The 13,177-nt window shown below is 43.2% G+C and overlaps 2 protein-coding genes across 2 annotated transcripts in view; one reads left to right on the top strand and one right to left on the bottom strand.

Moving 5' to 3' along the window:
* Positions 1–6,586, top strand: part of PSMD5 (proteasome (prosome, macropain) 26S subunit, non-ATPase, 5) — an 11,187-nt gene extending 4,601 nt beyond the window's left edge. The window contains exons 3-12 of the mRNA XM_009892344.1: positions 9–56; positions 246–390; positions 1,061–1,174; positions 1,644–1,772; positions 2,520–2,629; positions 3,057–3,199; positions 3,873–4,064; positions 4,893–5,002; positions 5,684–5,824; positions 6,329–6,586. Of these exons, the coding sequence (XP_009890646.1) occupies positions 9–56; positions 246–390; positions 1,061–1,174; positions 1,644–1,772; positions 2,520–2,629; positions 3,057–3,199; positions 3,873–4,064; positions 4,893–5,002; positions 5,684–5,824; positions 6,329–6,586 (1,390 nt within the window). The remainder of the gene's footprint in view (positions 1–8; positions 57–245; positions 391–1,060; positions 1,175–1,643; positions 1,773–2,519; positions 2,630–3,056; positions 3,200–3,872; positions 4,065–4,892; positions 5,003–5,683; positions 5,825–6,328) is intronic.
* Positions 6,587–9,784: 3,198 nt separating this feature from the next.
* Positions 9,785–11,364, bottom strand: B3GALT4 (UDP-Gal:betaGlcNAc beta 1,3-galactosyltransferase, polypeptide 4). The gene is made up of 2 exons (XM_009892343.1): positions 11,359–11,364; positions 9,785–10,885 (listed from the first exon to the last, which is right to left on the bottom strand). The coding sequence occupies exons 1-2, from the start codon at positions 11,362–11,364 to the stop codon at positions 9,785–9,787; spliced, it is 1,107 nt and encodes a 368-aa protein (XP_009890645.1).
* Positions 11,365–13,177: the final 1,813 nt, after the last annotated feature.

Here is a 13,177-nt window from a genome sequence, read left to right as displayed (position 1 = left end):
CGCCTCAGCGACGACCACCTGGGAGCGCTCTTTGCCCTTCTCAGCGTCAGTGACCGGTGAGCCACGGCCCGGCCCCGCGGGCCTGACCGCCTCCTCTCTCCCTTTTCCCCGGAGCACGGTGGCTCCTGCTGCTACCCCGTCTCCTTCCCTGGTCTCCAGGGCGCGGGCTGGCACAGCTGAGGATCTGGGAGCACCCGGTGGCGTCCCCCTCCTGAAGGGCTTGGGTTTGTCTCTGTCCCGCCTAGGGAGCAGGTGTCTGCGTGTGTTTCCATCCTGGAGAGGCTCCTGCAGGCCCTGGACCCGGTCTATGTGATCCAGAACCTCAGAGAAGAGCTTCAGAAGGGGCTTTACCACCCCGACGACGCCGTGAAAATCCTCACCATATCTCAGGTACAGGGTTTTCTTCCAGGAGGAGAGGGCAGAGCTCTGTTTTGCGCAAGGCTGGGTTAGTCCTAATCTGTTAATGTTGTTTCACGTCCTAACTTGTGACAAAAGCACTACATCAAGTGTTATATGCAGGAATTGTGCTCTTACGCACTCATGCAGTTTTGGATAAATACTGTCTAAGGTGTTGGTATATAATGCTTTATGATGTGTATGTTAAACATAACGTATAAAACTATGTCTTGATAGAAGTAACTTGTAAATGAAACTTCTGTCCCATGTTCTGGATAAAACTTTCCAAGCCAGCAGTGACAGCAGGTGCCATGAGGATTAAGCGCAGCAGCATTTTGATATTCAGGACACTTAGAACAATGTTGTAGAAATACTGAAGAGGAATAGGCTGCAGTAACTTGACACTTTATGCATTAATTTAAAAGAACAGAATTGTGAAGCATTGTATTTTTGAATGGACTTCTAGAGGTTTCAGGACAAGCCCAAAGCTAAAAGCAGGCCAGCTTGCAGCAGGCTGCTTAGGGTATTGTCCCGTTGAGTTTTGAGTATCTCAAAAAATGCTGATTCTGTGTGTCTGGGTAGCTGTTCCAGTGCCTGAATGTCCTTATAGTGGAAAAAGTTTGGTTTAATGCTATTATCTGTAATTACTTAATCATGTCTTTAGGTTGGGAGGATTGTTGAAGATTCAGATGCTGTGACAGAAATTCTCAACAGTCCTGAACTATTACGGCAAATAATAAATTGCATTGGTGGAGAGAAAATAGCAGTGGCTAAAGAGGTAAGTGTTGCTTTCTTTTTTTCTTTCTCTACAAAGTGATGTAGGCACTGTACAAAACACCTTTTCTACTGTGTCTGAGATGCCAGCCTCTGCTCTTCTTTGCTCTTCTTTTTTCCTCAAAAAGAGAGCTTATGTTGCTTGAAAGATGTTACAAGCATGTAGGTGCCCTAAGCCCAGAAGTTAGTTAGATGTGATAGAAAATGTACTTAGAACTGTTATCTTCCTGTAGCTGTTTATGCCAAAGTGAACTTGTAGATCTGAATTTAATGTCAGATACTTGGATGACAGTAACCATAGCTAGCTGTTGTCAATGATATGGTAATTCTCATTGAAAAATGAATCACAATTAAAATTTTAGATGTGTGACATTATTTAATATGTTAGTAAAGAACAGTGAAACCAAGTCAGATTGTCTTGGATTTTCTTCTCTTTGTTTTTCTTTTAATATGTTGCTGTTTTTTGTTTCCAGGCCATCAAGTCTCTCTCAAGAATAGCACAGACGCAAGATGGATTAGAGGCTTTATTTGTGAGCAATTTGTTGAGTGACTTGAAAAATGTCATGGCAACAAATGATATTGTTCGATACAGAGTATATGAGGTAGGAATGCGATCAATGTTAGCATTTGAATGACATGATACTGTGTTTCTCTTGGACTGTAGTTCAGAATTACAATCTGGATTTTATGGCTTGCATTTAAATTAGTATTCATCACTGCTTTATGAACTTTTCTTCCTGTCTGTGTTTTGCCAAGATAAGACAGGAGCAGGAAGAGTACAGTAGTGTTGGTTTTCAAATAATGACATAAGTTCTCAGTTTATGGTACAAAGGCGTGAAGTACTGTTTACATCTTTTATTTTCTAGCTTGTTGTCCCTAGGGCATTGGAAGGGCTACACAAAGTTACTAAAGATACAATAAAATGGTTGTTTCTCTGAAAGTAAAAGTAAAATAGATGCTGCAGTCTCAACATTTGGATGTGAAGTCCTATTGAAACTTCTGGAGCAGGGAAGAGACTGAGAGATGCTGAGTGCGTCAGTCTAGATATGTATGGCAAAGGAGAAATAATACAAATTAGCCATGGTAGAGCTTAATGGGGGTAGCAGTGATGATCCTCTGAAGAAAAGATGACTGTGTATAGAAATCAAATGCATGCGCTATAAACTTGGAGCTCCTTATGAAATTGTTTCAAGCAAACATTTAGGTTAGTTATGAAACCATGAAAATATGTATTTAATATATATAGGGTTAGTCAGCATTATAAGATGTCTTTGGTCATCACTGTGAATTGTTAACGTTATAATATTTTATAAACCATCCTTTTTTTTTCCCCCTATGCTTTTATTTAGTTAATTGTTGAGATTTCTTCGGTGTCAGCAGATTCGCTAAATTACTGTGCAAACAGTGGATTAATATCAGAGTTAATTGGAGAGCTGACTGGAGATGATGTGCTGGTCAGGTATGTTGGCAGTGAGTTTGCTATTGAGGTTTCCTGCATTGTTACAGCTCTGAAGTTCAGTCTTAAAATAACAGTCCTTTAACACATTTGTGTGTGTTTCTCGTCAAACCCTTTTCACGGAAACACTTTATCTGCCTCATCTTAAACAGCCTTAAGTGTAAAATACTGTATACTTAAATTTGAGAACTAAGATGAAGTTTCCCCAGTATGCTGTGATAATTGTAATGCTGGACTGCAATGCCAACTATACGCCTAAAGTAAGATAGCTGGGTGAGCTTGGAGGGGTGTTGGACAGTTGGGGTAGTTTGGTTTTTGTTTTTCCATTTGTTTGGCTTTTGTCTTAAGGGTGGAAAACCTGTTTTTTCTTAATCACTGAGTACTTCGAAAACCCATCTGAAATAGGCTAAAATAACTTTGTCTGTTACAGAGCTACTTGTATAGAGATGGTGACCTCACTGGCCCACACTCCACATGGCCGTCAGTATCTTGCTCAACAAGGAATTATCGATAAAATTTCGAACATCATCGTTGGTGCAGAGTCTGATCCTTTCTCAGGCTTCTATTTACCAGGTTATATCATGTGTTTCTTGTTTCTAGTGTTTGCTTTTATTAATGAGTTAAATTGAGAGGACTATTAAGCCTTTGTTTTGAAACCTGGCTGCCCAGAGAGGTTGTGGAGTCTCCCACTCTGGAGACTTTCAAAACGTGCCTGAACGCGGTCCTGTGCAACCTGTTGTAGATGACCCTGCTCTGGCGGGGGGGTTGGACTAGGTGGTCTCCAGAGGTCCCTTCCAACCCTGACCATTCTGTGATTCTGTGAAACCTCCTGTGAATTTTTGAATACTAGAACGTGGATGTTGGATGTATAAAAAAAAATAAAATGCTGAAGGACAGTCTAATACATGAATAATAATACTCATTAACAGTGGCAGTACAGGTAAGATCTAGAGAGACTGTACTTCAGGTTTTAAATTTGTGTTATTATAGTCTTGTTATTTTTATGGATTAAAAGACAGCTGTTACTTCATGAATTAAGTAACTTCCGAAATACTGACTAGTTCCGTAGTTCTGTCCTCATTCTGATGCCTTTCACAAACAGTATTCAGATTTAATAACATTAATTTAGCAGTGAAACAACCTTATGTTAAGGTATGCTTAATTTTAACTTAGCTAAAGTTACTGTTCCTCCACTCTGAATGCTTTTTTTTTTTTTTTTTTTTTTTTTTCCCTCTTGTTCTCTCAGGATTTGTTAAATTTTTTGGAAATCTGGCTGTTGTAGACAGTCCACAGCAGATCTGTGAACGATACCCTGTCTTCATGGAAAAAGTCTTTGAAATGGCAGAAAGTCATGATCCAACCATGATTGGAGTAGCTGTGGACACACTAGGAATCCTGGGATCAAATGTGGAAGGCAAACAGGTTTTACAGAAAACTAGTTAGTATTGTTGGTTTCTTTCATTAATAAAACTTTTTCAGTATGTCATAATGTACAAGAGTGAATTGATTTGGCATAATAGAGAAAGGCATTGAAAAATGTATTTATTTGTCTAATAATCAAGGGTGTCTGAATAGCTGTGCCATAGCAGATAAGGAGTTTTTAACTGCCTTGCCAGGCATGGCAGTGTGAAATGGCTGGCAGCTAGAATCTTGGTATCACAAGCGTGATTCAAGTTATTCCTTTCCAGTGAGCTGCATCATACGAATCATCAGTAGTTGTGTTATTCTATATTCCTCTGCTTCTACTGACATCATGACTTTCTTACCAGGGTTAGAAAAACATGAACTGTCATGTAATGATGCTTTCTGTAATGACTGCGTCGTTGCTCTTAATTTAAAACTCTTTGGAGGATTCAAAGTAGGTGCTATGCTTCTTGCTGCTAGTCCAAACTTCTTTTTTAAGTGAAAAATTTGTATTAGCAGGTAGCTATTGGAGCATTGTAGAATGGGTTTGAAGATTTCTAATAATAAGTGTACTAGGGTCCATGCTTCCCAAGGTAACTCAGTTATCGGTGACATATAACTTCCTTTTTGGAAATGTTTGGGAAGTCTGGAAAATTAGCTTTGGTGTTGTCTATCTTAGTTCCATATGAAGCCAAGAGAATCTTGCCCTTTTATTATAGTAGATCAAGAAGTTGCCTTTCTGAGGTTTAATGTACAATACGCTTTCTACCAGTTAATGTAGTATAATGTGACTGATGGGTAACTCTGTATTCCTGTAGAGGTTTGTCTGAATTAAAAGCACTTTTTTTGTTTGTTTTCAAAGGAAGTAGATTTCAAAATCTGTTAAACAGAATAGGGCACCAGGCAAAGAATGCCCCCACGGAGTTACGACTTCGGTGCTTGGATGCAATTTCATCTCTTCTTTACTTGCCTGTAAGTTTGTGGTTTTGTTTGTCATCTCTCTTTTTTTTTTCTTTATTTTTTTTAAATCTACAAGAATGAAATTATTGTGCATCTGACTAATTGCATGAAGACCTTTTGCAGCATGTAGCCTAAGTAGAAGTGGTAGCTTTCTAGTATTCAGAGTCATTAACTTTACTGTTTTGAAATTCCCTGATTTATTTGCTTGCTTAAAGTTTGAGTTTGTAAGAAGCCAGGTGTTCTGAAATCTGTTTATAAAACATGAAGTCAAGACATCATTGGCAAGGGAATGAGAGTAAACAATGTAGTATTCTTGTGCTTTAAAGAAATAGTGGCAAACTGCTTTAATCCCTGTGTGTGTTCTTTAGATCCAGTGGTCTGGTTTTAATAGTGTAGCTCTAAATGAGCGTGTAAGCCATTTTCATTGGTCTCGCAGGGCTGCACTCCAGCACAGCACTTACCTCATGTATCAAAATCAATTTATTTAAATATGTCCTCCAACCTAAACAAAATATAGAAGGCCACTTCTTCATTCATGAAAATAAGTTGAAAATTTAAACTATTTTGGTTGACTCTGCTGGTGGTCTGTTTTAAATAAATTCCCTAACTATTGAACATATACTCAAAAATTGAAAGCTTTGCGTAATCCTAATCAAACTCTTTCATTTCTGCACGTTTCTCTGATGTGTATAGCCAGAGCAGCAGACAGAAGACCTTTTAAGAATGACTGAATCATGGTTCGCATCCTTGTCTAGCCAGCCGTTGGAGCTCTTCAGGAGCATCAGTACTCAGCCATTCCCCGATCTCCACTGTGGGGCTCTACGGGTGTTTACTGTAAGTGCTTTTTGTTTTTAAAGATCAGATAGTGAGTTGTATTGCCATTTGGTTTCAGATTTTTTTTTTAAGTGAGTGCCATAGACTTCTTGTTGAAGCCGTGAAGTGGTCAGAAGTAAGACCTTTTTCACTGTGCCCGACTTGCATTTACCATTTAAATAATTCAGCAGACATGTCGGGTCTGTAATGCTTATTTTCTTATAAATTAAAGGGCGGGGGGGGGAAGTGCAACAGTTATGCTTAGGGTGCTGCTTCGATGTCAGAAGCACTGCTGTGATAATTCACTTAAAACTTTAAAGATAAGCACTGAGCTGTACTTGTTTTCCAGCGTTAAACACTGCTGCTTGATTTGAGTGGTGCTTGTGTAACTACTGTGTAGAATGAATATCCCATTTAATTTTTTCTGTTCCTTGGCTATTTGCGTAACAGCCTACTGTATAACTGTTTTTTGTTTTTTTAAAATGAGGTGTTTCCCCCTCTCCCCTCTTTTGTCTTCAAATTCAGGCTATTGCAAATCAACCGTGGGCCCAGAAGTTGATGCTTGACACTCCAGGGTTTGTGGAGTACATTGTAGACAGATCTGTGGAGCCTGACAAATCTTCAAAGGATGCCAAATATGAACTTGTTAAGGCCCTTGTAAACTCTAAAACAATTGCGGAGATCTTTGGAAATCAGTATTACTTGAGGCTTAGGGCTTATTTGCGTGAAGGCCCTTATTATGTTAAGGCAGTTTCTACTACAGCCGTGGAAGGAGCAGAGTAATGTCATTGATGTCTTGGTACCCCTTCTTGCAAACCATGTTACTGAAATAGGTGTTAAGATATAAGGTGTAAAGACTCTCCACGCTGGAGTCTCTTTAGATTGTCTCTTTAAAGGAATGCGAAGCACTTCGACTCTATTTGAAATGAGGGTCATGAGAGCAAATCAAAATCTACGGGGCATAGCGTAATTTCCCATAGAATGTCATGGCAGAAGTTCTCAGTGTACTGTCGTGAGACAAGTAACCAAGGTAAGCACACTATCAACTTCTGATTGTTTTATTTTGCAGAAATTAATCAGTGTTTAGTTAAACTGTTCTTGGGCTTGGAGTTCTTGTCCTGTTTTCTCAGTAGATCACAGTTACAATTAAAAAAACAAACACCAAAACGCCTAGAGGTTTGTAACCTCAGATGCTGCCATAGTTTCTCTCTTATTTGTTTTGTATCTGCCAAACTTGGCACTCGCATGGAAGTACTCTTTTAGCCAGTCCTGTTCTGTCAGAAACCCTGTTGGTAAGAATGAGCTAGTAACATTCTGTCCACACGAGGGAGTATGAACTGGATTCTCTTCTATTTTCAACTCGCTGGATGTGAATCTTGCTTGAATAAATAATCCTAAATATTGTTTACATTTTACACTGAGGATGAAGAAAAGCTTTTAGCCCTTTTAGAAACAACTAAATGCACGCTCTAGTGTGTAAAAACCAAATTGGGAGCTTTGTCTCCCTTGTTGACTGCGACTTTGTATGAGAGCTCAGTTTATTTGCTCAAAAGGAGCACGAGCTATAGCACTACAAGTCTACTTCAGAACCAAATCTTAAATTGTTTACACTATTTTTTAACAGATACTTTTTTTTAAGTGTTATTTTAAAAAAAAAAAGGTATGATTTTAGTTGCCTGAGTTAAAATAAAAGGAGTAAGAACATAAAGCTTTCAGGTTTCAGAGCATGAACTGAATTAGGAGTATGGAAATGTCGTACTTCAGAGTTGTAATCTTTTGAAGCTGGTCAGATAGCTGCGGATGAGATGCAGGGCTAGTTGGATGCTGGAGTGACACATGATGCCTTTGTCCATAAACAGAGACCACAATGTACTTTATACAAAAAGTTTATATTATTTTTGTTGAGGATGTAAGAAACAAGTCTGAGGAATAGCTGGGGGAGCATCATAAAACATGGAATTACTACTTGTGGGCTTATTTTAGTAGTGTCTCAGGTCAGGTACACCTCTGTGGAGAGCACTTGCCCTGTGTCCCCGCTCTGCCAAGTGGAGCAGGATGATCCAGGCGTGCATTAACTCTCTTGTTGCTTGTAGCTTTGAGCTGCGGCAGAGGTGATGGTATTGTCTGCCAAAAATTGCTGGCAAGGAGTCAAAGCGGGCTCAGAAAAGCCGGGTAGTTGGGGAAGATCCCTTAATGTTTAATAAGTTGTCTGAAAGCAGGTGATCTGCCTTGTTGCTTATGATCTAATATGTACAAAAGTTGTCGTCCAACATTATACTGCTGCTGACGCTTTCAGCCTAGATGTGCATAATAAACATCTGCTAGTGAGAAACACAGTACACAGTGTCTCATTTGTGAACAGAGAGAGCACAGAACCTTCATGAATCCTGCGTCCAGAAAAAACATGAAAGCGCTAAAACGGAAATGAAAAGAGTATAGAAGTCCTTAGTTCGCACTCATATTGGACAGTTCAGCTTTGTTAATTTAGGTGGCTTTGTGTGCTGGTAGCTCTGTATGAGCCATATAGTAAAATCTCAGTAAAAGAAATCAATATATAAACCTTTTCTGCAATTCATGAGTCTCTTCCATGTGTGTTTTCAGCTGTTGCTTTTGAAGGCCACTCTTTGTGCTAAGTCTTTAGCATCTGCTTTGCATGGTACATTTGCCAAATACAATATTTTAGAATACACAGATGCCAAACAAGGGGATTTTTTATATATGCACATATGCTTTATTTTGTTGAGCTTTGAGCTCAACATTGTGATTAATTGATCAGATGCTTACCCGTTATTACTCGCATGTAGTTCTCTACCCATCCTGTCTGTTGCCGTGTGGTTTACGTGTTGCTGCTGGTGTATGTGATATACAACAGAAAAACTTAAGTGTGTTGTCCCTGTCCTCTCCGCTGTAAAGTAACAGGTGGAGATAACTGAGGAAAAAACAGAAATGGAATGATGGAGAATGAGAATTGAGGTAACATGCTAAACTTGATGAACTTGGTTTAAAAAACAGAAACAAAAATCTCCCCAAAAAACCTCCCCAAACCAAACCTCATCATATGACCCTGGTTAACAAGCAGCATAACTCGGTGCTTAAGAACTGTGGATCCTTTGGCGCGCTCCTCCGATTCCTTCCGTCACAGCGGGGAAGAGTAGCTGGGGCCCTGGAAGGTGCCCGCGTGTCTCTTCCCCTGTGTGTCTGTCACAGCTGTAGAACCAATCTGTCCAGCTTGTCCTCCCGCTGCTTAAAGAGCCGATGTGGTGGAGTTGATCTGGAGGGTGTGGGCACGGGTGGGGTTGTGTTCTGTGGCTGGTTCCTAATTTGGGGTATTTTTACGCTTTGAATAAGGTTGATGTTACCAGTATGCCAGTGGATTTGTTCTGACTTCACTGCTGATGCTGTTCTCCAGCTCGTTATGTCATTGAACTGCTTGTGTCAGTGTTTCTCTGATACCATGATTGACAGAAATACAGGATTCTTTAACGGGTGAGTTAGATTTCTTGCCTAGAATCTCCCCCGGCTGTTCACCTGAGCAATTCCCATGTTGGTTCAATGTCTATTCCTGCCCTGAGCTGTTCTGTGGTCTCACTGGCGCTGTCAAACAGCTCTGAAGTAGCTCCCTTTTGTGGCTGGAAAGATTCCCCTTTGTTACAAAATACTTTGGAAGTAGGTGATGCCACACTCTGACGAAATCATAGAATGAGTTTTGGCATAAGGTAGAGGACTTCAGAACTGTGGAAAACACTGGATACAGACAAAGTTTCTTGGAGTACTCTTTTTTTTTTTTTCACTTGTATGCAGGTACTTGTAGGCAGTTACGTAGCTAGAGTACATCCAGTTCTCTTGCTGCTGTAACGCTGTAGCATTGAGAATTCATTTGCTGTTGAGGAGAGCAAGCTTTGAGAGGAGATTGTCATTACCAAATGTTAACAGGATAAAACAGCCGGTAAAAGAAAATTCCGACTTCACAAAAGTTAAAGCTTAATCGGCAAAATGAAGAACTTCATTTTTAATTCTATCTAGGTTAAACTGTTTAAACTTATCAATATAGGTCAAAACTTTGCAGGACACCAGACCGTAGTAAGTTTCCAGTAATGAGCAATCTTTACCATCGCTTGTTTCCTTCCAGTCTTTAAATAACTCGTCCTCTTTCATGTTGGAAGAGGTGAAAATGAATTTATAGCAGCATCGATTGTAGCTGATGTGCTTTCCCCCAGAAAATCGAGAGCTGTGAATGGGAGTGATGCCAGCTTTTTTAGCACAGATGCCAACAAAGATATCGGGGGGCACTGCAACTGGCACCTCCTTGGCGGCCACGTACACCTTGCGAGCGACGTCCTGGGACATGACGAAAGCGCTCCCTTCGCAGTAATCTGGGTGAAACTCCTCCGAGTATTGATGGATGGGAACAAAGCCAGGGCTTTTGGGGTCTCTGCCGGGCACGCCTTGGTGAACAACCCTCCCAGTGTAGATGTCCTCTAGCTGTGTTAAGCTAAGCAAGTATCCAGCCAGGCTTGGAATACTGACAAACACATCTTCATCTGTTTTAAGAATATACCTTGCCTGGGGACAGAAAGTCACTGTCCACTCCACGGTCATCAACATCTTCTGTGTCTGCGTCTGGGGGGAATCAATGAAACTGCCTTCAATAATGTCTCTGTGCTTTTGAGACTCTTCATTGATCTCCAGCTGGGTGGTTAGTGACGCCGGCTTTCCTAAAGCAAACAGAGTGAGGACAGCATAACCCCTGGCGTCTGTCACATTGCCCCATGTCTGCCTGATCGCATTGCGCCTTGTCCTGTTTTCTGGGCTGCTGCAGACAAGAACAAGTAAAAATATCTCTTGATCAGAGCATGTTGCTGCACTGCTGACAGTGTAAGAGAGGTTGGCCTTTAGAGGGTCTATATCTAGCTTCCTGGCCCTCTCCCTGATTCCCAGAGTCTTTGCATCGGTGTAAGAAAGAGGTAAGGACCGCAGGAAGTATTCCTCCAGTAAATCGGCTCCAAAAAGCAGCACATGGAAAAGCAAGACATTAAAGAGGATGAAGCACCACTGGTGAGTCCGGAGCCTGCAGGGCGTCAGCTGGAGAAGAGAAGATGTGGACAGTGAATTCTTTTGCTACTGGAACAGAAAGGTTTTCCCTCATTTTATAATATATTCATGGGAAACAATCATGACTTTTAGACCATGGTCTTTGTATTACTAGTGGAAGTCTCTTTTCCTCCTGGAAACTGAAGCAACCCTACTCCTCATGGCACAGCGAGATCCCAAGCTGAGAAGGACGTTACCGTGCTGTAGTTTAGAAGGCTCCTTTCCATGCATGGAAATACTGAGGAATAACTCACTATTAGTATTTTCTCACTGTTTTTAAGCTGTTACAGAAGGCCTGAGATGCTCACGAGGACCTGTAATATCTGTCCTCAAAGGAGAGTCTTTGGTGCTTGGCCTGACAATGCCGTGTGAGAGCTGACAGGGTCAGAAGCCAAAGGGCAAGCTGTCACCCAGCCTCGCACTACCCTCCGTGCCGCACCTGAGCGAGGAACCGCAGCGCTTACCTGCATGGCGGTGGGAGTTCTCCCTGCTGGAGGGTCTGCGTTAACGTCGGAGGTGTTTTCTCTTGGGCAGAGGCTTACGGGGCCGCATCTGTATCTGGGTCTGCTGGATCCAGTTACTGCCCAGTACGCAGAGATGATGGCATTCTCCTCACCTGCATGCGGCGAGGAAAGATGATCCCGGGGGTGATCGTGTTGCAGCTGCAAAAAACACAAAGCAAACAAAACTCAAGCCTTTCTCTTTGTTCATTTCTGACACTTGGGGTTGGGTCTCTAAGAAATCAGTGAAGCAACTGCTACAGTTCACTTGGTAAATGGGGTCCTGTGCTCCTGTTGTAAAGCTGTGCTGGGTCTGCTGAGCGATTTTGGTGTTGGTTCCCCCGTCCAGGGCCACAGACCCCTGCGCTGAGCACTCTGCATCTCCCAAGATGGGGGTTTGGTGCCTGAACTTGTGGGTTTGCCTTGTGTGGCGTCCCCGTGGACGTGGAGGATGTCCTGAGGCCGCGGGTAGGGCTGGGCCAGGCTGTCCCTCGCGCACGGGGAGCAGGCTGAGCAGGGACAGGGCTACGGAGAGGCTTTCCCTGTGCTGAGGCTGTGCGGGTGCTGTGACCCCGCTCCAGGCAAAGCACCTCGCTTGGTCCTCTTGATGGCTGCTGGAGCTCAGGGCATCGCTTGGTACCAGGCGTGATTTCAATGGGCCCGGGGAAGGGGCTGTGCAGGGGGAGCTGACGGTGCTCAGCTGGAGAGCCTGTGGCCAGCAGGCTGGGGATGTTTCGGTCTGTCCCCATACCTCTTGCCCCTCCAGCACCCGTTTACTGAAGTGGGGATGTGAACCCTAATGAACTGTGCTGACGGTCCTTTGCTTTCTGTCTGCACAACGTCGTTCTGTGGGTTTGAACAACTATATGGATTTATGTTTTCGTAGGGGTTGCATGTCCTGGTGAAGAGCCGTGGTGATCCACCCCTGGACAAGCTGCTGCCTTCGGCGGTGGGCTCGGCTGCGGCGGATCCTCCGTGTGTTAATGTTGGCACAGCCACGGGCTGCGCTGGAGCTGACTGGGCTGGGGAGCCGCAGGGGACTGGAAGTGCTGGAGGGGGGAGTGCCAAAGACACCACGAACAGGATGGAGGTGTCAGCAGGGGTGAGAGTTGGGTTTGGCAGCAGGTCCGCAAGCCATGGGGCCTGTGGAGCACTGAGAGGGGAGAGAGGGCTTGCGCGTCCCCAGCAGCCTCCTGGGAGGGCAGTTGGAGGGGGCGGATGATGGCAACAACGCTGTTTGATGGGCAAATTGTGTTGGGAGGTATCAGCCTTCATCAGCACAAGCGTGGGAGCTCCGGCCTCTGTGTGAGAGCAGAGATTGTGACTTTTTTTTTTCTGTTTTGACAAGGTTTCTCATAGGTACGGGTGCGTTTCTGTTACTGCATCCTTGGGTGAAAGGGTGCAAGGAGAATGCAGCGTTGCTGTGGTTTGCCTTAGCTGTGTGCCTTGTGAGGGTGAGATGCTCTGACTGTTGCAATCCTCCCTGAAACATCCCCGGGGGACCCTGTGTCAGCCAATGCCCCAGGGAGATGAGGAAGACCTTTGGTTTCTGGCTTGGGTGACCAAGGGTTAATCCCCCAGCTCTGGCTGAACCCCTCAGCCCTCCCAGTGCCTACCTCTGGGTCTGCGGTGGTGAGGGGAGATCTTTCCCACACGTGTTGGGAAATCTGCCTTGATATAGGGAGCAGCTTCTATAATTCAAAGAAACCAGGTCCCCAAAATGTGGTCACAGCTTGAAAGTGCATTGTGCCCCTCTGAAAGATGACCCAAACACGCACAGCAT

The sequence above is a fragment of the Charadrius vociferus genome, unplaced genomic scaffold (assembly GCF_000708025.1).
Source record: "Charadrius vociferus isolate BGI_N301 unplaced genomic scaffold, ASM70802v2 scaffold549, whole genome shotgun sequence".
NCBI classification, from domain to species: domain Eukaryota; kingdom Metazoa; phylum Chordata; class Aves; order Charadriiformes; family Charadriidae; genus Charadrius; species Charadrius vociferus.
This window is presented reverse-complemented; position numbering and strand designations above follow the sequence as displayed.